Source organism: Erpetoichthys calabaricus, chromosome 8, assembly GCF_900747795.2.
Source record: "Erpetoichthys calabaricus chromosome 8, fErpCal1.3, whole genome shotgun sequence".
Taxonomy (NCBI): domain Eukaryota; kingdom Metazoa; phylum Chordata; class Cladistia; order Polypteriformes; family Polypteridae; genus Erpetoichthys; species Erpetoichthys calabaricus.
The window spans coordinates 41,207,907-41,235,379 of NC_041401.2; the positions used below are offsets into that span (position 1 = coordinate 41,207,907).

The 27,473-nt window shown below is 36.7% G+C and overlaps 1 protein-coding gene across 2 annotated transcripts in view; it reads right to left on the reverse strand.

Moving 5' to 3' along the window:
• LOC114656489 (acid-sensing ion channel 4-A-like) overlaps nucleotides 1-26,332 on the reverse strand; it is a 49,345-nt gene extending 23,013 nt beyond the window's left edge. The window contains exons 1-5 of one of the 2 annotated variants that reach the window (XM_051931010.1): nucleotides 26,101-26,332; nucleotides 21,453-22,058; nucleotides 16,641-16,785; nucleotides 15,813-15,940; nucleotides 10,824-10,977 (exon numbers count right to left, since the gene is read on the reverse strand). In XM_051931010.1, the coding sequence (XP_051786970.1) occupies nucleotides 10,824-10,977; nucleotides 15,813-15,940; nucleotides 16,641-16,785; nucleotides 21,453-22,046 (1,021 nt within the window). In that variant the 5' untranslated portion in view covers nucleotides 22,047-22,058; nucleotides 26,101-26,332. Of the gene's footprint in view, nucleotides 1-10,823; nucleotides 10,978-15,812; nucleotides 15,941-16,640; nucleotides 16,786-21,452; nucleotides 22,059-26,044 lie in introns of both variants that reach the window. The other variant, XM_028808151.2, reaches the window with a different exon arrangement.
• Nucleotides 26,333-27,473: the final 1,141 nt, after the last annotated feature.

The window sequence follows — 27,473 nt, forward strand, 5'->3', positions numbered from 1 at the left end:
CTCTGTTCCTATAGTATCCATTCCACTCAAAAGAAGTCATGTGTATCTATAGGCAGCATGGCATGGTTTAAATGCTGTTGTTGGACTTTCAAATCCCACTAGCGACACTACGTGACCATGAGCAAATCACTTTGTCTGCCTGTGTTTCAACTGAAAACAACAAAAGGAAATGTTACCAATTTTATCTCAAATGTTATAAGCCGCCTTGGATAAACACATCAGCCAAATAAGAATTAATATATTTATTTATTTTTGATTACAATACAGAGTGCAGTGATTATTTGTTTATTTAAAAGACAAAAAGGGAAAATTATGAGATAGAGAGAGCATTTCAACCCTGAGAAATTACACTCCTCTGCCTATCTGAGAAAGATTCCATTTAGAGACAAACACTTTATACAGTAGATATCAATCAGAACTCTGCATTTTTGAAAGAAACACTTAGTACTAATATATATATATATGTATATATCCATCCTCAAATAATTTTACAAAATTTGTGTAGTGACCAGAAGGATAAGATCCCAGACTACAGAATCAAAAAGTATGGGTAAGAGGCTTGACAACCCAAAAACCATTTGCGTCCAGATCAAGGTGGTTTGTGTGCCAGGTAACTTCCAGTGTAGATATGTCTAGCAAAGACAGATGGATGATAGCTGTCACAGACCAAGGACATGGTAAAGTGAATATATATCACATGCTTCCTGGAAACGCTGGAAATTAGATCTACCTTGCCTAGCTTGTAGTCAAGTATGTTTTTCTCCTTGACACAAGTGACAAAAGAGTTGCATAGATGGTCATACAGACAGACATTTTTACATAAAATTAGAACTTTATTAGGTCTCCATACATTTATATAACTCTGTTTTAGAAAACAATGCAAATGCTATACTGTTAATTAAGCTATACTAATACTTTGAATCGCTTAATCTTAATTTCATATTTTCTGAAAAAACAAAATTGCATCACACACTGCTTGGATTTTACATCTCAAAATGCTTTTTTTAGCCTTTTTGTGTGCAATCTGTATGTATTTGACATTTGGGGTTTTAGCCAAGGGCCTTATAGATACTATTGGCACATATCAGGTGTAGATGAGGGCTTTAACCTTGTATAACTAAAAATCGAATCAAGTGTCTGACACTTAAAAAACAAAATAACAAAGAACCTATCAAAACATGCTGTACATTTCTCCTAATTCTAACTAAAAAAAACTCTGTTTAATGCACATGACTAATTCGTTTGCACCTTTTGGAACTTATTAACTTGTATCTGGGATTAGTGCAGAACCCATGGAGTTTTTTTTCAATTCACCCACAATTACTGTGGGAATACAGGCTTGGGCAGATTTGTGGCAGTTGAAATTTAAAGTAAGTAAATGCAAATTATTACAAGTATGAAGTAGAAATGTTATATTGGAATGAACTTTAGAACTGTAGTGCACTGGTCACCATCTACATCTAGATAGTGTACAAAAGCCATTAGGAAACAGAATTAGGTTATATACAGTAGCACAATGAACAGAATACATGTCAAAGAAAGACGCTCTTAAACTTTCTAAAATACCACTGAGACCGCACCTGGAGTACTACGTGCAGTTTTGGTCATCAGGCTCCATAAAAGACATAGCAGTGTTAAAAAAAGTCCAGAGAAAAGGCTAATTATGGGACTGAGAGGTATAAGCTATAGCAAAGATTAGAGGAGCTGAACCTTTTAAGTTTAAGAAAATGGACACTGAAAGGTAACATGATTTACTTTTTTAAAACTTTGAAAGGAACTTGTACATCAGAACAGGCTGTTATCTTAAAATTAGTTCAAAAAGATATCAAGGACACAGTTGGAGAACAGTTATAGAAAGCAGAACTTTAAAGACCTTCCAAATTCAACTTGATGTTATTTTAGGGAAATAAAGTAGTTAGAACTGGTGAGTTTTATTGGGCTGTTAGAACTGGTGAGTTTTATTGGGCTGAGTGGCCAGTTCTTATCAAGATTCTTCTAATGTTCTACTGTTCAAAAGTTTTCTGATGACAATAATGAGAAAAGCCTACTGGAAGGAGGTTGAAGTCTCACTAAATGGCTCAATAACAACATGTCCCTCAATAACAAAAAACAATGGAGCTGATTTTAGACGCCAGTGGACTTACTAGGGGTTATGTACCTATTAATATTAGTGGGGTTGCTTTAGAACCGGTAAGTAACTTTAAGTTCTAGGTTTCCACGTTATTGACGGCCATTCATGGTCCCTTAAAACCATTGATTTTGTTGAGGGGTCAGCAGTACCTTTACTTTTGATAAGGCTAAAGAAAGACTATTTATTCTTCTGCCTCCTCAGTAACTTCTACAAATGCAGTTTGAGACTATACTGACTTCATGCATCGCTGCATCTAATACGGAAGCAGCAGTGCACAAGATGCCAAGGCAGACTGTAAGTAATTAACAAATGTTTCCGCAGCAAGTTGTATTTCTCAGAGGACTATTTGAATAATACAAAAAAAATACTTTTCAATTCCAGTTATTTGTGAATGTAACATTTTACAGCTTTGCAGTGAGAGATAAAACTGATTTCTTTTCAATTTCAATGTAAACACTAAACATAAAAATCTTCTTCTTTCAGCTTCTCCCATTAGGAGTTGCCACAGTGGATCATCTTCTTCCATATCTTCCTGTCTTCTGCATCTTGTTCTGTTACACCCATCACCTGCAGGTTCTCTCTCACCACATCCATAAACCTTCTCTTAGGCCTTCCTTTTTTCCTCTTCCCTGGCAGCTCTATCCTTAACATCCTCCTCCCAATATACCCAGCATCTCTCCTCTGCACATGTCCAAACCAACGCAATCTCGCCTCTCTGACTTTGTCTCCCAACCGTCCAACCTTAGCTGACCCTCTAATGTACTCATTTCTAATCCTGTCCATCCTCGTCACACCCAATGCAAATCTTAACATCTTTAACTCTGCCACCTCCAGCTCTGTCTCCTGTTTTCTGGTCAGTGCCACTGTCTCCAATCCATATAACAAAGCTGATCTCACTACCATCCTGTAGATCTTCCCTTTCACTCTTGCTGATACCTGTCTGTCATAAATTACTCCTGACACTCTTCTCCAACCATTCAACTCTGCCTGCACTCTCTTTTTCACTTCTCTTCCACCATCCCCATTACTCTTTACTGTTGATCCCAAGTATTTAAACTCATCCACCTTCACCAATTCTACTTCCTGCATCCTCACCATTCCACTGACCTCTCTTTCATTTACACACATTCTTGTTCCTACTGACCTTCACTCCTCTCCTCTCTAGAGCATATCTCCACCTCTTCAGGGTCTCCTCGACCTGCTCCCTACTCTCACTACAGATTACAATGTCATCAGCAAACATCACAGTCCACATGGACTCCTGTCTAACCTCATCTGTCAACCTGTCCATCAACATTACAAATAAGAAAGGGCTCAGAGTCGATCCCTGATGTAATCTCATCTCAAAGTTGAATGCATCCATCACTCCAACCGCTGTCTTCATCACCGTCACACATCCCACGTACATATCCTTTACAACTCTTACATCCTCTCGAGGAACCCTGCCATATGCTTTCTCCAGGTCCACAAAGACGCAATGCAACTCCTTCTGGCCTTCTCTATACTTGTCCATCAATACCCTCAGATCACACTTTGCATTTGTGGTGCTCTTTCTTGGCATGAAACCATACTGCTGCTCACTAATCATCACCTCCCTTCTTAGCCTAGCTTAAACTACTCTTTCCCATAACTTCATACAGTGGCTCATCAATTGTATCCCCCTGTTCTTACTACAGCTCTGCACATCCCCCTTATTCTTAAAAATTGGTACCAGTAACATTCTTCTCCACTCCTCAGGCATCCTCTCACTTTCCAAGATTACATTAAACAATCTGGCTAAAAAACTCCATTGCCATCTCTCCTAAACTCCTCCATGCTTCCACAGGCATGTCATCTGGTCTCAGGGCCTTTCCATTCTTCATCTTCTTCATAGCTGTCCTTACTTCCCCTTGCTAATTCGTTGCATTTCCTGATTCACTATCACCACATCATCCAACCTTCTCTCTCTCTCTCTCTCTCTCATATTCTCTTCATTCATCAGCCTCTCAAAATACTCCTTCCATCTGCTCAACACACCCTCCTCGCTTGTGAGTATGTTTCCATCTTTATCCTTTACACCCTAACCTGCTGTACATCTTTCCCAGCTTGGTCCCTCTGTCTAGCCAATCAGTACAGGTCCTTTTCTCGTTCCTTAGTGTCCAACCTCTCATATAACTCATCATACGCCTTTTCTTTTGCCTTCACCATCTCTGTCTTCACCTTACGTCTTATCTCCTTGTACTCTTGGTCTACTTTCTGCATCTCCCTGACACTTCTTCTTCTTCAACCTCTTTCTCTGTATACTCTCATGTATTTTCCCATTCCACCATCAGGTTTCCTTTTCCTCCTTCCTCTGTCGAGATGTCATGCCAAGCACCCATCTGGCTGTCATTCTTACTATGCCTGCTGTAGTTGCCCATCTGTATGGTAACTCTTCACTGCCACCCAGTGCCTGTCTTACCTTCTCCCTGAACTCAACCTTACAGTCTTCCTTTTTCAGCCTCCACCATATGATCCTTGGCTCTGCCCTCACTCTCCTCCTCTTCTTCGTCTCCAACGTCATCCTACAGAACGCCATACTGTGCTGAATAACTACACTTTCCCCTGCCACCACTTTGTAGACTTCAATCTCCTTCAAATTGACCCTCCTGCATAGGATATAATCTTGGTTATATGCATCAAATAAAACACTGAAAACACAATATCCACCACATAACTTTTTGGCATGCAGAAACATGATGCAAAACTTGTCAATGCTGGCAAATGCAAGGATTAGGAGAAAAAAAGTAATTCATATAAACACATATGGAAAGTACAAGGCATAATTGTTGTCCATCAGGCAACTGTTTCAAAGAAGAAAATAATATAATCTGACTATTACACAAGCTTTATTTACATCCGATGTATTTGTCTGCTCATATTACTTGTTCTTTCTACTTGTTCAATATGAAATATCAAAAGGAAACAATTAAGCTGCAATTTGCATTGTCACACATTTTTTGTTGGCTTTTGTGGAGCAGAATAGGAGTTTGTGTTTTGTAAGATTTTCTTTTTTAATAAATAATATAGAATCTCTCTCTCTCTCTCTCATATATATATATATATATATATATATATATATATATATATATATATATATATATATATATATATATATACATACAGTATATAGTTTTCTAGTGCAATAATATATATAATGCACAGTTGACTCACTGAAATTTGGCAGGATGGTACCTATGTCAGTAGGCATCCACTATGAAAGGACATTTCTATATATCAATACAGGTAAAATTCTGTTACAATGAACTGCCAGGGGCCTAAAAAATATTTTGTTGTAATGAGATTCTGTATTTGTCACTATAGTGCTTTCTTTAATTTGCGTCCTGGCATTTGCAATCATTTCAATAGCTTCTTTCTCGTTAATTTTAAACTCCTCCTGTCTACAAGTTATGCTGACGAGAATTTTTCTTAGCATTTCCTTGCGATAATACACTTTCAGGGTGCGAATGATGCCCAAATCCAATGGCTGAAGTACTGCTGTGCTATTGGGTGGAGGAATTCAATGCAAACATTATCTAAATACGGAAGCATATTGTGGGCAGCACAGTTATCAATTAGAAAGCTAAATCATCCTTTTCTTCTTCTTCATATTGTAAGGTTTCTGAACTCTTTTGGGATCCCTGCCACTCCCCACCCAATGGGAACAACATACTGAAGTGCGTCCCGAAACGAGATTGTGGCGTCTGCATAAGATGGTTTGTCCGTTGCCGGGGCAGGACAACAGCAGACACACAGAGCTGCAGTGAGGCGCCATAGAAGCAAATCCTAAAAGATCGTGGTCACGCTATAAGTCCCTGTCTTACACCCCAAAACACGAGGCTGAGTCTCAGTACTTGAAACAAGAACAGCACAGTTATTAATTATAGCGTGATCTGCCACTCTGCTATACACAGACACAGCAGTCAGGCAGGGTTGTGACCAGATAAGTGGTCAAGTAATCCTGTTACCTGCATTTACAATGTTCCTTGGATCATCCATCGAGATCTTTTCTGTTTGCTTCAGTGCTGAGCACAGAGGTGTGTCATCTAGTTGAGGGAGGTCCCAAGAGAGTTTAGAAACCTCACAATTTCTTGAATGAGTGCCGCATTAATAGGAATGTTTCTTGAATGAGCATCACTTAACCACATAAAAACGCCTTTTTCGCCGTCTTCAAATGCAGCAGTTCGCATACGTTTGCAACCCGAGATTTTTCATCTTTTTTTGCTCGGTCTTTCAAGAAAGTTGACAGTGTTGATGGTGAAATTCCAAATTCACTGACAACGTCTTTCTTCTTTTTGCCGCAATCGAGAACTGCAAAAATTTAAAGTTTTTTTTTCTAACATGAACTGTTATCGTTTTTTCGTGTCTGCCGTTTCTATAGAGTTAAATTCCAATGGATGTTTTTCAAAAGTTGACGAGCAAAAACCAAAAACTATCACTGAAAACCACCAAAAACAAAAACAGCAAAAACAAAAAACAACAACAAAAAAAAATAATACGAGGAAAGTCCGAAGAAAGAAATTTTTTTTTATAATGTTTCTGTTCCAGCAAGCTTTGTGCACGACTGAGCTGTGACCACAGAACTAACTGTTCTGTGGCTGATTCATTCAAGCATTTCAAAGTCTTTTGGGCACTTCATTGTAATGAAAGTATCTGCTGAATCTACTTCGTAGTAACGAGATTTCTATAGACTCGTGTCATATGGGGAAACTGTCGGGACCATAAAAATACTTCGTTGTAATGAAAATTTCGTTGTAAAGATATTCATTGTAATGGAATTTTACCTGTATTTTGGGATAACCTTCCCACAACTGAAAAACAAAATACCCCAAAATCACAAAATGCCTTGACCAATTTTATTGACATTTGGTGACATGATAGAAAAAAGAAAATTATGCAGCACATGTATTTTATATGTCAATAATTTTTTTCTGTTATTTATTAACATAACGGTAGCTTACATGATCTGCGCTGTACTAAAAGTGTGCTTTAAGCAAATGAAGGGCGCCACAGAGATAATTGACTAGCCATGCAAATAATACCAGTATGCAATATGGGTGAACTAAGATGGGGTGGTGTCCTGGACAATGCTTAAAACATTGAAGGAGAAACCCCTTAGCTAATCCCCACTCTTCGATCACAATGCTGTAAACTCCAAGGGAGAAATGTGGGTCTTAGATAGCGGCGCTTGAATCTGAAATGGGGAAATTTTCCATGCTTCTCAGTCATCACGTTAATACATCAGTATAACACCTAGTGTACCAGCACTTATGTACATCCACTTCATTCACATCTGTGGACTTTAATGGAGGACTTACAACCAATTATGAAAAACATGAAAAGAAATACTGTACTTGAGTGAAAAGGATAAACAAATGAAAACTGTAATCATTTAACACTAGAATTACCAGAGCCTACGAAAAAACTCGTATATCCGGCCCACCTTAAATTGCTTCTTAAAACCTTTCTCACCTCTCCGCCAGCATCTTTTGTCATCTAAACGTACTGATAAAGACAAGCTGCCAGCAGCCGGCTATTCCATCCCCCCAACGACTTAGAACGTAAACAGGCTTTTCCCAGCTAATGCCTTGATTGATTACCTGGGAGTGAAGTGGAGTTTTAGAGTAGAAATAATAAGATTGTTATTTGAAACACACGCATTTTATATGTGTTGCATTTCTACAGTAATCTGTGTAAACACATTGTTAAAACAGAAACGTGTTATATATTCTAGTAGCAATTGACAAAATGTAGGCATTTAATAGCGCTGAAGTTACTGCTCTTTACTATGCTTTCCTCTGCATGTCCTGGAGTACAAAAGAAACAGCATACGGCAACACGTGGGGACTGGCAATACTGGGGGAAAAAAACACGCGGTCGTATGTATCGTGATACACTGCAGAACTATAGCGCGTCTTTATGTAAAAACAGCAGTGTCAGGTGGGGGGCGGTAGGGATGGATCCTGAACGCGACTGAGACAATGAAAAGTGAATTTTAAAAAAATAAAGCTAACCTTTACAAATATCATAAATTACACCAGCTGTTACAGACTGAAATCGAATGTATCTTTTTTATTCTAAAATAGTGAAAATAAGAACACTTCTCAAATGGGAGTTGTGCAGGACCGAACTCATGACCTTCTGATTCCCAGTCAGCGGCTGATACTGTTGCGCCACAGAAGCAGTGATAGTTAAGTCATGTCAATGTCTCACACTAAGGCGGGTTTTTTTGGCGGTGGCTTTTTTTTGTACCTTTTGTGAAAGTGTTTCTTTGATATTTGGACTTCAGGCTTCATACATTATATAGTTTATGCCTACATTTTGTCAATTGCTACTAGAATATATAACACGTTTCTGTTTTAACAATGTGTTTACACAGATTACTGTAGAAATGCAACACATATGAAATGCGTGTGTTTCAAATAACAATCTTATTATTTCTACTCTAAAACTCCACTTCACTCCCAGGTAATCAATCAAGGCAAGAGCTGGGAAAAGCCTGTTTACGTTCTAAGTCGTTGAGGGGATGGAATAGCCGGCTGCTGGCAGCTTGTCTTTATCAGTACATTTAGATGACAAAAGACGCTGGCGGAGAGGTGAGAAAGGTTTTAAGAAGCGATTTAAGGTGGGCCGGATATATGAGTTTTTTCGTAGGCTCTGGTAATTCTAGTGTTAATAATGACAGCAATATACACTGTAATAACCCAGGGAATGCAGAAGACAGAGGAATGAAATTAGCTTGCTTATGTTGATTGCTGGTGAGTTGCCCTAAAAAGGACTGTTGGAAAAGCAGATATTGATCTAATGCAGAAATGTTTTACTTATGGACAATTTTGGATAGTGTGTTGAACAATAAGTAGCTCCAGTGACCTAATCATATTATTACTTATAATTTGGCAGATATCTTTATTCAAGGTGACTTACAACATCTGAGATACAGTTAGTTACATTTCTTTTCTTTGTTTGAGCACAGGTAGGTGATGTGTCTTGCTCATGGTCACACAGTGTCAGTAGCACGATTTGAGCCCACAACCTCAGGGTTTGAAGATCTAGCTCCAACGTCTTAACCACTACACCACACTGTGTGCCCATAACATTAGCCCTTTGTAAAAAAAATAATTACAGGTATTGTATATAGAAAAGCACTTTGTTTTATTTACATATTACTTCTGATACACCTGATTAACAGACGGTGCTATAACTGACACCCATTGTCTTACAAAATTTCCTGGGCGAAGCTGAGTAACACAGCTAGTGATATATATTTTTCATTATGATGCTACCTTGTGAGGTTTGCCTTAAACATCTTAAACATAAGCATGATATTGACACTATTTTATATTTAGGAAAAAACATCTGAAAAAATATTATAAAAGTAATAAGAATTCTTCTATTTTTACAAGCATGTTTATTCCTATTGAAAACCAGACCTCAAATAATTATTTGACTTTTCTAGGATTGTGACCTTAGTGTACCTAAGAGCTTCTTGGAACATTGTTGTTGATTGGATTGTACTCCTGATAGAGATGCCTTGTCAAACTGATCTAAGGGGCAGAAATCAAATAAACAGAAATACATTTGTCTCTTACAATAGATGTCATAAAACTAAGCAAACATCACATCACTAAGCAAATTTAACATGAAATGGAAGTAACAAAAGAGCATTCATATCACAAAATGGTATTAGATAGCACAGTACATTTTTGCATTTCTCTCATTAAAACATTATTGAATTCAAACATTATTCAATAAATACAGCACATATATGAGAGGTATACTGTGCAGTTAATATATTGTAACATTCAAAAAACTGTTCCTCTGCTGTATTGAGACATGCTGAACAAAAAAAAAGTATTTTTGTAAGCAACTCAAAGACCTCAAGTGGAGGCAAATACAATATATGTGAGGTAGTTTAAGTGCCTTCAGGGACAACAAACAGCTGTCATAACTGTGTGTGCCAGAAAAGATATGCTGGCACTAGTTCCGGCAGAAGTAAGGATTAAAGAGCTGCTTTCCATGTAAATGAAGGCCAAAAAAGTAATCCATAGCAACTAAGCATGACTGCTATTGCAAATGAATCATTCTATTTAAAAACATTTTTTAAAGTGCACACACTTGTAAACTGAATATGAAAATAATACAAATATATAAAAATCTACAAAGGATTAAAGAAATAATTAATTTTTCCAAAGTATGTTTTTGACATACATTTACACATATTTAAACACCTTAAGTGATGCTCTAAAATTAATTCAAGGATTGTTCAAACTTGACTTTTAATGAAGTTCTTAGAAATTAGCATTTGGTGTTAATCTATAGTTTAAACAAAAACAAATATTCCTATGGAGAACACTAATTATTTATTAGTAAGAAATTCATATTATTATCCATATACAGTATATGACTGCCAAATGGGTAATGCAGTCTTTCCAATTTTAGTAGTAATACCATTTTAAACAAAAATTGTTAATGATATTATGCTGATGTCACAAAATAGTGACAACCATAGTCTATATCAGTTAGGTATAAAGTATAGAGTGCAACCTACTTGTCACTCATATTATACAACAACAGAAAGCTATACAATGTGTTTAAGAAAAAATAACTGATATACTACAATAGACCAAATCATAGATTTGAAACTGAAAGCATGGATATTTTTTAGAAATATTACCTGGCATATGAACCATTCTGCACTGACACCGACTTAAAACTTCCTCTTTCTCACACTTTAATCGACAGGCACTGATACTGTAGGTATCATACCCTGGGATCATTCTTTCTGTAGTTGGCCTACATTTTCCCCAAGGCTGTGGTAGGTAAGTCAACTGCACAAAACAGGCCAAAAAAATTCAAAATTAAAATAAATAATACTGATATCACCTAAGTCCTGTACATAATGAGTATCAAATATTTACCTGCATTTGTACCTCCACCAACATTAGGAAAAGTGCCATAAATGATTCAGTTATAAATAATTCAGTATATATACAGTTATAAATGTTTTACTGTTTAACAGTGGAATTGGCATAATGATTCAGAAACTCATGAGAGGCTGTGGGATACTACCTTCGACAAAATATTCCTCCTCCCTGCGAGGAATCCCCAGTCACCCCTCCTCCCTCCTCCCTCCTCCATCCGCTCTCAGTTCTCCGCTGTCCGTTTTCCGCCATCCACCCTCCTATCTCCGTCATCCGCCTTCAGCTCTCCATCAAACCCCACACTCCCCCCGCCCCCTCATCGACATTTTCGTTAATGAAGTGACGTAATAGTTCAGCTCCACCTTCTTCACAAGTTCATTAACCATGCCGCCCGCATACAAACTTAAAAGGTTTAAATAAAACAGAAATATATACCTTTATTTTTAACTTCCTTAACTTGTGGAGGGTGTATCCTGTAGCAAAGCCCTAACTTTTTTCACGAAAGCCCCTTTCAGTCAATAAGCCTTAAAAACAGGTGTAAAGATATTGACAACAAGCAACGCAAACCCACCAAGACATGGAATCGTTTAAATCAAGGCGCTGTGCTACCTTATTCCAGATCGGTCCTAAGGCGTTCGTATTTTTCAAAGCAGTTCTGGTTTCCATCTGCATCTGTAGCTGAGTTGAAAAACACCATCCCATACTATTAGTTAACGATTAACACATTTCTATATGTATTGTAAGCATACAATACAACTGATAATATGTTGCGCTTATTTATCTGGTGTACCGACATTTTTGCGTGGTTTGTGCCCTTCAGAATGAAAAAAGTTTGCATTTACCTTTTTAATAAAAGGCGAGCTTTTAAGCCTGAAAAATCACACCGTAAATGCACATGTTTAATTGCACATGTGTTAATATGTATGCTTAAACAATATTAAAAGACACTCAACAATTAACGTCATTTACTTTCGTTCCCACGTTTGAGTCGTGCTGTAAATTCTTACTGTGAAATATAATTGACAAATAATTTGGTTAATGAACTTGTGAAGAAGGTGGAGCTGAAGTATTACGTCACTTCATTAACGAAAATGTCGATGAGGGGGCGGGGGGGAGTGTGGGGTTTGATGGAGAGCTGAAGGCGGATGACAGAGATAGGAGGGTGGATGGCGGAAAACGGACATCGGAGAACTGAGAGCGGATGGAGGAGGGAGGAGGGAGGAGGGAGGAGGGGTGACTGGGGATTCCTCGCAGGGAGGAGGAATATTTTATCGAAGGTAGTAGGAAGGATGGAGTTTTTTCGGAGGGAGGAGGATGTCCTAAAATGGACACTGTAGTGGGAGGCTACATTACAAATCTTTTTTTAACAGCAGATCAGAATCCCCAACTTTAAAAGTGGAAACTAGAGGTTGTCCATAAAAATCATAAAACCATCAAGTGTCCTGTGAGACTCATATGGAGGGTTTTGAATACTCTTGTAGAAGAATAAAGTTTTACGCTAGTTACATCACTGTATACAGTACATTTATATTTACTACTAATATGAAAACAAAACATACATTAACAACTTGTCTTAGATCCATCCATCCATCCATTATCCAACCCGCTATATCCTAACTACAGGGTCACGGGGGTCTGCTGGAGCCAATCCCAGCCAACACAGGGCGCTAGGCAGGAAACGAACCCCGGGCAGGGTGCCAGCCCACTGCAGTGTCTTAGATGCACTATACATTTATTTTAACTTCACAATGTGGACATTCCACAATCAAGAAAGTCCATTATGTACACGTGTCTACTCCAATATAGGACAGTACAAAAAATGTTATTAAATCAAGCATATGCAAAGGCTACTATCTGTACAAAATCAAATGTTTGCCTTATTTTATTATAATTGACGTAATACAATATTTTATATGTAGAATATTTTTGAACAATCACATATATCCAACCATCCATTATCTAACCCGCTATATCCCAACTACAGGGTCATGGGGGTCTGCTGGAGCCAATCCCAGCCAACATAGGGCGCAAGGTAGAAAACAAACCCTGGGCAGGGCACCAGCCCACCGCAGGGCACAAACACACACACCAAGCACACACTAGGGACAAGTTAGAATCGCCATTGCACCTAACCTGCATGTCTTTGGACTATGGGAGGAAACCCACGCAGACACGGGGAGAACATGCAAAATCTACGCAGGGAGGACCTGGGAAGCGAACCCAGGTCTCCTAACTGCAAGGCAGCAGTGCTACCCACTGCACCACCCTACAATCACATACAAAACACTGTATTCAGTTTTGTTACCCAACAACCTTATCTGAGTGACAATTACATGGCAGTAATAAGCACAAAAAATGTACCTATTAGATGACAGTAATGTGTACATTGTGTGAAAAAATGACTAACAAGGAAAAGTGTTGTCACTAAAGTAACTTTAAATATATTAACAAGATACATTTCCTGTTTTGAGTACTATTTTACTATGTTTTTCAAAGAAGGCAATGGTCTTTCATTTCATAACATATTTAAAACATAAAAAGGTCCTTCTTATCACCATACAAGAACTTCATTTATCCGTACTCTATAAGTGAAGGCAGCTCTAACCTGCTTTGCTCTCTCTTTTAAATGAAACACAAATATAAATAATATGTTTATAATACAACATAATTAGTCAAAACAGGTCTCTTACTTCAATAGACTAACTTAAACAACAATGCCTACTCCACTAGGCAAGAGTAGCACTACTGCACTAAAACAATATCATGAATGATTAGACTACAGTATAGAATCTGAATATGTTATAGTTTAAACTTATTCTTAAATATTGAATGCATGAAATTAGTTTAGAATTAAAACAAACAAGATGTACAACAATGCTTGATAAAATACTTTGTTATTCACTTGTTAGTAATTGTGAGTGTCTGTTATGTTTTCAGTGGCCACTTTCTTATAATGCTAACAAGTGTCTGCAAACGTAAATGGAAAATATTGTCTTGCAACCGCTCAAACAATGAAAGGATAAAATGTTGATTTGGAAATAAAAATATTATACTAAAAAGTGGTGTTGCACCTAGAACTGATTCATCTTATATCAATGATCCAGGGTTCAAATTCCATACTGTTTGCTCTCTGTGTGGATTTTTCAGATGCTCTCTCGGTCTGTGTGGGTTTTCCTTCTGGTTGTTCAATTTTCCTCCCACATCACCAATAGATGTATATGTTAGGTAAACTGACAAAACCAAACTGGCCCCAAAGTGGATGTAAGCATTTGTGCCATCTGATGACCCAGATACCTATTCAGTGCTGGTTTCCACCTTGAACCAGTGCTGCTGGGATAGATTCTAGCCTTATTCCAACATAATTTAGATTAAATGGCTTTGAGAATGTATTTATGCACATAAATAAGGTCACTAGTTTGATCACCAGCTCCGACTCTTTGTGAAACTTAGCAACTCCCATGATCTGTTCATATTACAGTTGCAAAATGAATGTGAACATTTTTACTATGGAAAGGTGATATATAAAGAATGGTACAGTGGCAGTGTAGCTGACTTGAAACAAGGTGTTCATGTCCCGTTTGTTCTGTGTGTGGAACATGCATGGTCTCCTCGAGTCTGCTTGGGTTTCCTCTAAGTGCTCCGATTTCTTCTCACAGTCCAAAGGCTTGCAGGTGTGATAGAGTGAATAAACTGGACCCTGATGTGTGTCTGATTGTTTTTACCTTGCAATGGTCAGGCACCCTATTCCTGCCTTACACCTGATGCTTGCTGGGTTAGGCTCCAGCTCTGCTGCAACACTGCTCTTGATAATAGGGTTTAGAAAATGGATGGACAGAAGCTTGATCTACCAAAAACACATAAACTAAAGCACTGAATTTGTCAATAACATGATTAAAGTGAATACAGTACATCCATCTGTGTCTGTGTGTCTGTCTATCTCCAGTTGTTATGCCTCAATCATTCCAAAAGATGGCACATCACCAACAGTAACACTACTTTTACAACGTTTAAACCAAAAGGAATATAACAGAGACATATACTGTACATTGCATGGTGCCTGCAAATGTTAATTCTGAAGTCTTCTCTAATTACTTCGATTTCAACCTATCTTAGTTGGGTAGCACAACTAGTCATGAATATTTAAGAAAAGTATGATTCTGGTAAACTGGGAGAATATGTATTTTTTTAATATTATTGCCTTCAAACTGTAATGACAATGCACATATTACAGACAATTAAGGCACACAATGTATCAATTATAGAATTCAATTCAAAGCCAATATTGAAATACTCTTTCCACTGCCCATGAAAGGAGAATACAAATGGGATAAAATGAATAAGAATTAGACATTCAAAAGCACTGACATATTGAGAGAGTTAGCAATGGTTCACCACATTCAATTAGTTAAGTATAATATTGATAGGTCCCTGCCAGGTTTCTAAACATTTCAGAGCTGATCCTCATGAAATCATTTCTTTTTCAAACACATTAAAGTATTATTTTCCCAATGGTCACGGTAGGTGGGCTGGCAATCTTCCTAATAAGCAAAAAAAACAGCATGCAGCAATTGTGGTGTGTCACCAGTACTGTTAAATTGCCAACTGAATTCTGCACAATATAAGCACATTAATATGAATATATCATTCTTAAAAATGATTATAATAATTTTGTCAGATTCTTTTCACTGACTCTGTTTTTAAGCTAGGTAAATACTGCCCTGTATAACTAAGAATTTCCATACCCGCTGTTCTTGACATGAAACAAACGTCTGAAATCCAGGTGAGACTCCAAATCCAAGCTGATGGATATAAGGAGGTTCATCTTGACTGTGGATCTGAACTTTTATTCCGGCTTCTAGAGATGTTTCATCTGATGTATAACACAAAAATATGCAAGTAAGTAAAAATGTCACAAAATTTAAAATCAGCTTCTTTTTAAAAGCTATACTGTAGTAGACAAACCATTTGTCCTATTTGAATTAGCAGCTAAAAATGAAGATACATAATTTCAAATCTTCTTCAGTGTAGTATATTCATCATCTATAAAATGAAAGCTGAATACACCAACTCCTGTTTTATATGCAGTGTGTAACAGTGCCAGATGTCATCACCAATTTTATTTAGTTATTTATATTTATTTCCCCAAGGAGGGAAAGAATGTTGCAACATATATTACACCAGGTACAGCAAATGACATAAAGCCTGAAAATTGTTCCCCCATCTCTTTTTTTCCAATACATCTCAAAGGATGATAGCACTTCAAAGAACGCTTCAGATTATATTTGATTCCTTATCGGTTTACTATAAATACAATAATTTAATATGTGCTAAAACTTACGAACTTACTCTGAACAATTCACACTCTATGCTCCGATTAAATGAGAAAACAACTCAATCAGACTAAGAATAAATGTTTTATACTGATACATCCTATTATGTTTATGTATATTATCCCATTATGTTTTATATTTATATATACTGTATTTATATATCGATATATATATATAAAATGTCAGACATCTGCTGATTCGCCAATATTTAAACAAACAAATTATATGCTTAAATCCTACTTGTTTCTTTCCAGATGGGCAGGTATTCATCTTGCTGAATATCAAGCATTATTTCAAGTCCATTTCCCATTCCACTTTGTTTAGTTATCCTTGAGGAATTTTTATTTGCATTGAAGGTGTAGCATTTTCCATATCTTGTATATACCTAAATACAAAATAAATTAGATAGATTTCAACAATCTATTTTTTCATCTCATGGAAAATAACAAATGTTTCATTAAACTCATGCAGTAAACTGCTGTAATTCACTAATTCTCTGAGCTATAAAGTACCCTTTGTAAATTACTAACCCAAATCGAGACATTCCATTAGTTTTTTGCCTTGCAAAACCACGTAATAGATTTTTTTCATCTGAACAATTAATGTCAGATCCATGGTGGCATGCCATGTAAAATTTTGTGTTTTGCAATAAATGGAAAAATCATTGCAGGAAATATAGTGGCTTGAGCTTTTAGACATAAATTAAGTGTTACTGATACTTTGTTTGTATACTGCACTTAAAATTCACATGATGCTGCATTTAAACAAGTTGTACACCTTAAATTTGTCAGTACTTTATCAAAATATTCAGAGAAGTTCACTAGAACTATTTTGCAACTATGTACTCTGCTTCAGCATAACATACCTGATAAATTATTTTTAAGCATTTATTTTACCCTAAAAGCATTTAAATTGTGTCCATACAAATTTAATTCAATATCTATAACATTTTTAGAGAGACTGTGTGTATAAAAATTATTATAAAAGATAATTCTTTCTGTATGTCATTTAATAATAACATCTTATTGCCAGATAATACTCTACAACATCCTGGCTGATTTGCCTTTTAAATATTAAGCAAATGTTTGGTATTAAGAAGTAACATACACAAAAAGAGATGCAACGTTACAAGTAAAACAAAACAGCACTCATGAATCACCAAGAATAAAATTATGAATAAATATCAAGAAAAGAAATTGATCTGTCAAAAAACTCTTATGTAAAATGAATAAACAAATGTGAATATAAAGGTTAACTGTTTTTACAATATTTTTTTTCCTGAAGTCAAGTTAAAGAATCCGTTTTCGTCCAACCTAATGTTCTATCCAACTTTATTTCTGGAAAATTCCTTGTCAGTGTTCTCCACATGCACATGCAACTACCACTAAAAATCCAGTAAAAATCCATGAACTACTTGTGGGTTTCGGTCATAGTAAGTAAAAATCTTTTTCTAGAAGGTTACACCTAGGTTAGAGGGTATATGCAGAGTGCTATAAAATCATTACATAAATTAAAAACATTAAAACTGTGAATCTGCCTAGATCTTCAAAACTGAAGTTCTTACTCTATCTGTGCAGCGATGTACCGACTGAAAGATTTTGTAATTGATGGGAAGTTGTTTAAAGCAGAATTTCTAAAATAGCAGTCAGACCAGACAGGTCAAAAAACAATAAATCAACATAGTTACATAAACCAAAAAAACAAGACAGGATCAAAAGTCAGAAGATCAGAAGCCAACGTGATAAGCCAAATGAAAATGTAGTAAACTATACAAACTACCCTATAAGCTAGTCTTCCTTAACAGATAAGTCATTGATTTTAATAAACAAAACACAGACACTTACAGAGACCCCAGCTCCTTCTTTAAAAGACAGCCCACATGACCACACCACAGCCCCCATGACACATTTCATCATAGTGACAGTAACATAAAATGGTGTTAGTGTTGAAACAGAAACCATTAATACGTTTTTAAAAAGCACACTGAGTTCACAACCATTACAACACTATTGAAGACACTTTTAACCATTTTTGGTAACAAGATTGTTCCTTTTGTGCTCATAATGGATTACAAGATCCTCTCTTTTGTATAAAAAAGTCTTTCGAAGTGACAAGACTTTTAGGAGATGAGACTTTTTGAAAGAGAGATTTTTTCAAGTTGTGTAAGATGAGACTTTTGCCTTGAGATTTTTTCAAGTCACACCCTCCTCTCAAATATTTTCAAACAAGACCACAGTCCTCTCAACTCTCATTCGTGTGAATGCTTTTGTCAGACACACTTCCTAGCTCTCAGCTCTTATAAATTTTAACGTTTTCCTCACTTTAAGTTCCCATCCATCCATCCATTATCCAACCCGCTATATCCTAACTACAGGGTCACGGGGGTCTGCTGGAGCCAATCCCAGCCAACACAGGGCACAAGGCAGGAAACAAACACCGGGCAGGGCGCCAGCCCACCGCAGGGCACACACACACACACCAAACACACAATAGGGACAATTTAGAATCACCAATGCACCTAACCTGCATGTCTTTGGACTGTGGGAAAAAGCTGGAGTACCCGGAGGAAACCCACCCAGACACGGGAAGAATATGCAAACTCCACGCAGGGCAAACCTGGGAATCGAACCCGGGTCTCTTAACTACAAGGCAGCAGCGCTATCCACCGCGCCACCGTGCCGCCACTTTAAGTTCCCAATTAAAGAAAAAGTATTATGTCGAAATCTTATTGAAGAATTTCATCACAAAGGGTTATCAACAAAAAAAATGAGTACACGCGAAATCCTAGCACCGAGAAACAAGGAAGTCAAGCAAATTAACGCCAAAAATGTCGATCGGTGACACACCAAATTGGTTAAATGCATCCAAAATGTTGAACAGTTACACAACAAGTTACAATAACTTACAATATCCCAAAGAATATCTACAACCGTTAACAACGCCTGGTCTTACAATGCACAAATTACTGTAGAAAGAAGGATGTATCCAAAAAAGGTAATGTAGTACATCCTACGCGGATAACATTAGACAACAAAGGAGATCTTGATATGCCATTCATATTAAAACATTAACAGTTTCCGGTTAGAATAGCTTTTGCAAAGACAATTAACAAATCTCTGAGCCAAACATTCAAAAAAGTCCATTTATTTAATAGAGAGAAAGAAACAAAATTCAATCATGGGCAGTTATACGTTGCATTGATGCATAGGTAACAATTCCCATGAAAATAAAAATCTGTTTAAATTGTACATCTGCATTCCCATACATGAGTGGCACAATGGCAAAGGGGCTAGTGCCTAGTGCAGGCCGGGGGCTTGGCAAGCGAAGTGAGCAGGGGGCAAAGCCCCCTAGTCTTCTTAAATTAACTAAAAGTTATTTAAATAACCATTTTCACATTAAAAAAAAAAATTCTGCGTTGTCAGTGCTGTTTTGTCTATCAGTGGTTATGTTTTTAATATAAGACTTGAGTGCATCTTTTCTGAAAGTATAACATTCAATCATTTTACTGTATGTACTTTCTAATAATCTTGGAAAGAGCCCAGAATGGGATGTCACATCATTGGAGGAGGTGCTGGAATACACCAACAGTTAGTGACAGTACATTGGCACTGACTCTGTGTCACAAGTCAACAAAGCAGAATATATTTGGATCTACATAAACACAAAGAGAATGTGCAAACTCCAGACTCTCATTTCACATACAAAGTTAGAAAGTGCACACATTTGGAAAGATATAGCATATAATTACAAATAATGTGGTTTATTAACTGCTTTAGATTTTTTTAAAGTTTGGCATCATTATTAAACTCTTTATAAACATATCTTGATTTTCTTTGTCTCACAGAGATGTTACAAAATGGCACACGTCAATATTTAATTTTGTGTGACTTAGGAGTTTCTTTCACTAACTGGTTAAACCATACCCGACTTATGGGCTGAGCATGCCAGATATGTTCTTTGTTAATATTTTAGACAATTATCTCCAGAAATGTGTTTAAATGACCCTGTTATTAGCAACTTTTAATACAGTAATGTTAGAAATTATGTTTTAAAAAAATGAAGTGAAAATATTCACTTATTTTGCCTTTCGTTAACTTTACATCCTATAAAATAAATATTTATCATGTTTTTAACTGAGGATGTCATCCATCCATAGGTAAACAGCCATAAATGATAACAGATGTACTTTTTGTTGTTCAGTGTGGGAATATGTATGTGTGTGAATTCTGTCTGGCCAGAAAAAGATGACTGTTTTTTTTGGCCAATGGAGAACTGTAGTTTCTAAATGCTTTCACTGCAACCCATGAGCAGTCCTCCTTGGTAACTACTAGCTTAGTTTGATATTGTCTTCCATTATACTTATTTAGATTTAACCAGGACTGTTAAATTACCATAATATTGTCAGAAGTCAGCCCATGAGAATAATGTTACTATCCAACTATTTTTTTTAAATAGCATTCACATTTAACACTTGGCTGCAGCAGATTGATGGTCATTTCCAGAAGGTGGAACTGGACCGCGTGTCTGACTGGGGGGTTGCCAACCAGGATCCCGAGCTGTTTTGTCATGTGGTGGGTGTGGCAATGCGCTGTACCAGTGCATGCTCCCCAACCTGCCTTGACCTCACCTGCTGTCAAACTGACACTTTGCAGACTGTGTTATAAGGGGGGAATAAAAGCATCACTGACCTCTAGGTAACATTATAATTTTGTTTTTACATAAATCATCATCCCTTCCCCATTTCATGTAGAGAACAATTAACAAGCAGACTAAACATTCATTTATGTAAAGAACATTACTTAAAGGTGATTGAGGTTTGTAAAATGTGTTACAAAAGTAAAACATTCTGTGGTATATCTCCAAATCTTCAGTAAGAGGACAGCCACTGACAAATAAATAGTTCTGTTTAAAAATAAGTTCAATATGAAACACAATTTAGCTGATTAAGAAATTGGCATTAATGAAAACCTATAGAGCTGAATATGCCCTGTGTAGTATAATAAGACTGCAAGTAGAGAGAAGGAATTGAACAAAGGTCTCACATACACTTACAGGAGTAAAATCTGCAGGTCCACAGGGATCACCTTGGAATTTACACTCCACTAGCATATCCTCTATTTGATGCCCCAAACGGTAATAAAAGTTCATCATATTTTCAGGAACTTTAGGTGGAAGAAAACGTGAGAAATTTGCCAACCTTGATAACTGCTTTCTTTTGTCTTCAGTTAAATACTCCATAACATTTGTATCAACAGATTTGTTTTCCAAAGTTAAGCCAAGCCAATGCCCAGCAAAATATAGGTCCGACTTAGTAAGCTTATGAAAACGAACCATGTTATTGTTGCAAAACGTTACTGCTGGAAAATTAATTACATTTGCCCACATCATATGAATCCTGGTGTGGAAAGGAAATGACATCAGATAATGAATTCTGTTACTTGACCATGTACACAGGAGACAGACTGAGGCCAGAAAGGCTAGGATCCAAAAAGTTCGTCCTTTGCATGACTTCTGTCTCAGATACATGTAACGGATGCCATGAAGTTTTGTGCTTTGCAAAAAGTTAACGGTGATCTCTCTTAATGGCTTTGGACTTTCTTTACATGGTTGCTGATTGCTATCTTCATTGCAGCAGTGGTGGACCATATCTAAATACAACTGTATACAGTAAAGGAAAAATTTTAAAAAATTAAAAAACATATGACCACAACTAATGTACTGTAAATAATTTGAGTAAAACTAAAGTTTAATGTTAAATACAAAGCAACAAAAACATATACATCATGTGTGAATTCAATTCATGGCTTTATTAATTTTATTAAAGTTTTTCTCTAAATATAAACACACAAAAGGATGGGATATGGGTCAATAGCATATCTTGTAAACAAAACATTATTTAAGGCAATAAAACAACTAAAACAATGGTTCTTTTAATGGATGCCTGACATCTAATTTTCAGTATGTAAGAAATGTACAAGTTGTTAATTGTTTTCTAACATAAAATAATTTTGTAGATTGTTAAGGATATATTTTTAAAATTATACAAACATTTAAAGCATATATTTTATAAATATACAAATATATATTATAAATGGATATATGAAATGTAATTTCAAATATAGTTATGCATGTGTAATAACTCACACTAATATAGTTCTTGTTGGAAGAGCAGGAAAAGCTATCATTACAGAATGTGCACTTTAGCTGAGTGCTTGCAGCATTTTAAAATACAGTAGGAACTGTATGTAAGCTAAAATGGACAAGCAATGAGTGGCACAACAAGCTTTTTGCTATTAAGCAATTTAAAATTTGCATGCTTTAATGAATTAAAATGCACATTCTTGGCACAGATTGTACCAGACAGTCATTTTCAAATCTCACAACAAATGTAATAATGTATCCACTTCTCTCTGTGAATTTACATTACAATGTTAAACGGGCAGATCATTATTAGACCAAAGTATTGGAACATTTCCAAGCATCTTCCATTTAATTAGAACAAGTTAAAAATGTTTCTCACTTTTAAGCAAATCACCTCCATGTATTTCTCTTATATAACAATAAGGTGGTGCAGTGTTTAACACTGCTTCCTGGCAGCTATAAAGCCCCAAATTCAAATCCAAGTTTATGTACCCATTTTGAAGAATTTAAATGTTCTCCCAATGTCCATATTTTTTTCTTTCTGGTCTATCAGTAAACCTTGAACTAGATTAAGTGGGGTTGAAACTATTTGTATGTATGTGCATAAACAATATTTCTTAATTTCCTTGCTTATTCATGAATTGTATTTTTCTTTTAACACCTCCTGGGTTGAGGGAGGTATCATGACTTGCTTCTAACTATATAGGTACAGAGACTGAGACAAAACACAGGAAAAACTGACCAATGTGTCTATTTTTATTTTGCACACGTATTATTATTTTCAAGAGTTTAAATATTATAAACAGTAAATCAATACATATATACTGTTTATGGGAGTTAGGACTAAAGCAATTTAAACATTCATTAATATTTCTCATAATCTACATTTTGCATAACTGAACATTTCATGGTAGTGCTGTTGCCTTGCAACAAGGAGGTTGGGATCCACATCCCAGGTCCTCCCTGCATAAAATTTGCAAGTTCTCCATGTCCCCTGGTAAGTTTTCTCCAGGTGCTCCGCTTTTCTCCCAGTCCAAAGACATGCAGGTTAGGTGTATTGGTGATGCAAAAAAATGGCCTTAGTGTGTGTGCACGTGTATGTGTGTGTGAGTGTGGGTCTGTGTTTACCCTGCAATGGACTCGCCCTGTCTAAGGATTGTCCCTGCCTTTCGCCCTATACTTGCTGGGATTGATGCCATTTTCCCAGCAACCCTACTTAGTATAAAGCGGGTTTGGAAGGTGGATGGATAAGTGTGCACTCAGAAAGTGTGTAATATTAACAATAAATGTAGAGTATTTACAACATGAAGAAGCATATAAAACATATGATATCCAAGCTCATTCATTGATCAAGAATTTTTTTATATGTGTTTATATATCTTACTTTGATATGTTATACAGTATATACTGTAGCTATCAATAGCATACACAATATTTTTATTTATAAACCAGTGCCAAGCTCTGTATAAATGCTGCACTAACTTAACAAATATCTAGATTAGGATATTGGAACAGCTTAGCTATTAGCTAAACAAACATGCCTGATGGACTGAATGGCCTCCTCTCGTTTATCAAATTTCTTATGTACTTATCTTCTATGGTCATAAAGCCTAATTACTTAACTACTAATTAATTACTTTATTATTATTAAACACTGATGTATCCCTATAGATAATAAAAACTCAGTAATGAATGTATTGTACCTGGTTTTCATAAGTTGTTTCTCTTTTTCTTTCATAAACTAAATGCTAATGCACATGGGCATTGCTATCAATCATTAAATCTTTGATAATAAGTGTGTAAATCCTACCAGCCAGCTCAATAGGGACCAACTAGGCCAGTTCTAAGTGACTGATGATCACTGAAAGCTTCCATTCAGTGAACTGACAGCAAACCAATCAGGTCAAATTAATGCTTCAATTATATTCACTGAACAAGGAAAACGTTTTGATATTTTATTTATTTGTTTATTTATTTAGCCTTTCTGAAACATAATCTAAACAAGACTGCTGCATTTGGAATACGCAGGTCAAGGAAATGGACTGATCAAGGGATACTTAAAACTTCATTAGTGTTAATGATGTACAGAAATCTTACATGCATTTAAATATGTTTATAATAATAATAATAATAATAATAATAAGAAGAAGAAGAAGAAGAAGAAGAAGAAGAAGAAGAAGAAGAAGAAGATAATTTTAAAGAAGTATATATATATGTGTGTGTATTTTTTTTCAAGTATGCAGTTATTCTTAGGAGTCTGTTTTGGATCTCTTTCCTTTTTGTCACTTGAGGATGTGTTACGTATTGAAAACTGATTATCACCATCAGTCAATAAAGTCAACGCAAGCACAGACTTTATACATTAACGACAATGGCATTTCAAGGGACTGGGTTTTACTAATTTGTTAATCCTCAAAAATAAACCAATCACTCAAAGGGAACAATGTTTCGTTTCTAGGGCTAAGCCTTCATACACCAGAGAACACCTTAAGAAACTTCATCTAGGGCTTAACAATTACCTTAAGGCCTTCTTTAGATGCTATTAAGGTGACTTTTGACACGGGATGGCAGCAAATCTTATAATAAAACGACGCGTGTTAATAGGCTTTTCCAACATAATTTAAATAACTGGTAAAACAAAATATATGCATTGCTAAAAATGTATAAACCCTCCATTTCTGATTTAAGGGTCGAGGAACGCTGGTGCCTATCCCAACAGCATCTGAATACGGGTACTGTATTGTAGCGTATGGTGGTTGGTTCAAATCCCGCTACAGACACTATGTGACCATGAGGAAGCCACTTCACCTGTGTGCGCTTCAGTTGGATAAGCAAATGTAACCAATGTTTGGATAAAGGCGTCTCCCTAATAAGTAAATATTAACACGAATGGATGGGATGCCACGTAACAGCTGCATTAAACCGCGGTCTATTCCACTCATCCAGTGTCTACCTGCCAATAAGCTCAACACCAGGACTCTTAATGCAAATCCAGGCGAGGGCAAGGACCAGGGAAACAAATCTGAACCCAAATGCGACAGTTCTATCCAATGCTTTACTGTACCATCCTTTATTCCATATTAACATGTGTGCTAGTTTTAAGTTAAGAATATTGATATTATTATATTGACATACTTATCATACTGTTTCATCTTTGGTGTACGGTACTTTGTGCAGATTTTGTGGGTCGCCTATTTTAATACTGAAATTTGCCTTTGTGAGTAGTAAAGTATCTACCGTATGTTCATTGCACATTTCTTATCTACCTATGAACTGTGCATTTATAAAATGTTATATATTGTTAACATACTGTATACTGGCAACAGGTACACAATAATGCAACTGCTAAAATGAACTTTTACCGTGTGTTTAAATGATCTTGAAGCAGTCCTCTTTATCATTTTAATGTAATTATGCACGCATTCTTTTGCATTACCGAACGTTTTAAAAAGACTTAAAAACAGCATGCAGTTCCATTACGATTCCAGTAGAGTTATTCACACCTGTAGTATGCACGTTTCAATGAGCTTGACGGCAACATGAATAAGAAGAGAAGTACCTCGCTGTCCACAGGGAAGGGATGAGACGCAAGACACACTACTGGATTCAACCTCGAGGTTTTAACGCGATGTCTTCATCTTGACAGCCGTCCAAGTCACCGTAAAAGAAGGATGAAAGTAACGTGCCTTTGCTTTGCTTTGAGGTCTGGAATGAAACAAAAAATACCGCCCCTTTTCGTAGGTGCGAGCCTCTGCTGCCTGAGTTCGAGGTGCCCGGATGCGCAAGCGCGTGCGCGACGCACGCCACCGCCACTACCTTTTATTCGCTTCGCTGCGCGGAGATTGCTCAGCTCGGATGTGTGGTGGTGAGCTGCTTGTCAGATCGCCACGGCTCTCGTTTAACGTCGACAGCACAAGGAACGATATGTTATCAGCCTCTCTCCTTTCTTCTTCCTTATTTATTTATTTACTTAGCCCAAAGCGGAATAAAAGAAAGTTATCTCAGTGGTGAGACATTAATCAAATGCGTTAGAACCACGTTGTTTCTTAGATCAAACCGGAGTGATTTATGGATGCTGGGAATTGAAAAACTCGTCTGCCTTACTAATAATGTATTAGTTTTAGTATCACATTCGTATCCCTTTTTGTGCCATTGTCTCACCACCCTTCCAGCGCGGACCACATCTTTTTAAATTGATGCGGGAAGCGGACGTTTCTTTTTGGTTCGCAAATAGTTCACTTTTTAAATATACGGATATTTTCAGTTGTAAAACAGCAATAAATAATTTTGTAATCGCCTTTTGCCTAGCACCTGGCAAAAGATGGGGACTATTTCTGAATGGAAGGCCACTCGTTCACTAATCGCACTCATTCACATACAGAAAAGTATTTATGGGTTTATGTTGACCCAAAATTGACATCATCTAAGTAACGCGCAGAATCAACTTAAATGGCAAATAACATGTTAGGTTATCTCAATAAACCTGTTAAATGTAAATCAAGGAATGTTATGCTTTGATAATATAATGCCCTAGTGAGACTGCATCTGTGCAGTTCTGGTCACCATGAAAGGACATACTGTAACAGCACTTTGAGCCATGCAGAGAAGAGCAACCAAGTGCATCCCAGTACTTAAGGATATGTCTACTCTGACAGGCACAGGGAGTAAACTGTGTTTGGCAGAGGAGACTTTGTGGGGATCAAATCCAGGTGATTTCTGAATGCACAACACGTTGAGCCTTGAAGCAGATGGGCTACAGTAGCCAGAAACCACACCTGGTGACACTCCTGTCAGCTAAAAACAAGCAATTGAGGCTACAATTTGCACGGGCTCTCCAAAACTGGACAATAAAAGACTGGAAAAACATTACCTGGTCTGATGAGTCTCGTTTTCTGCAGCGACTCTTGGGTGGTAGGGTCAGAATTTGGCATC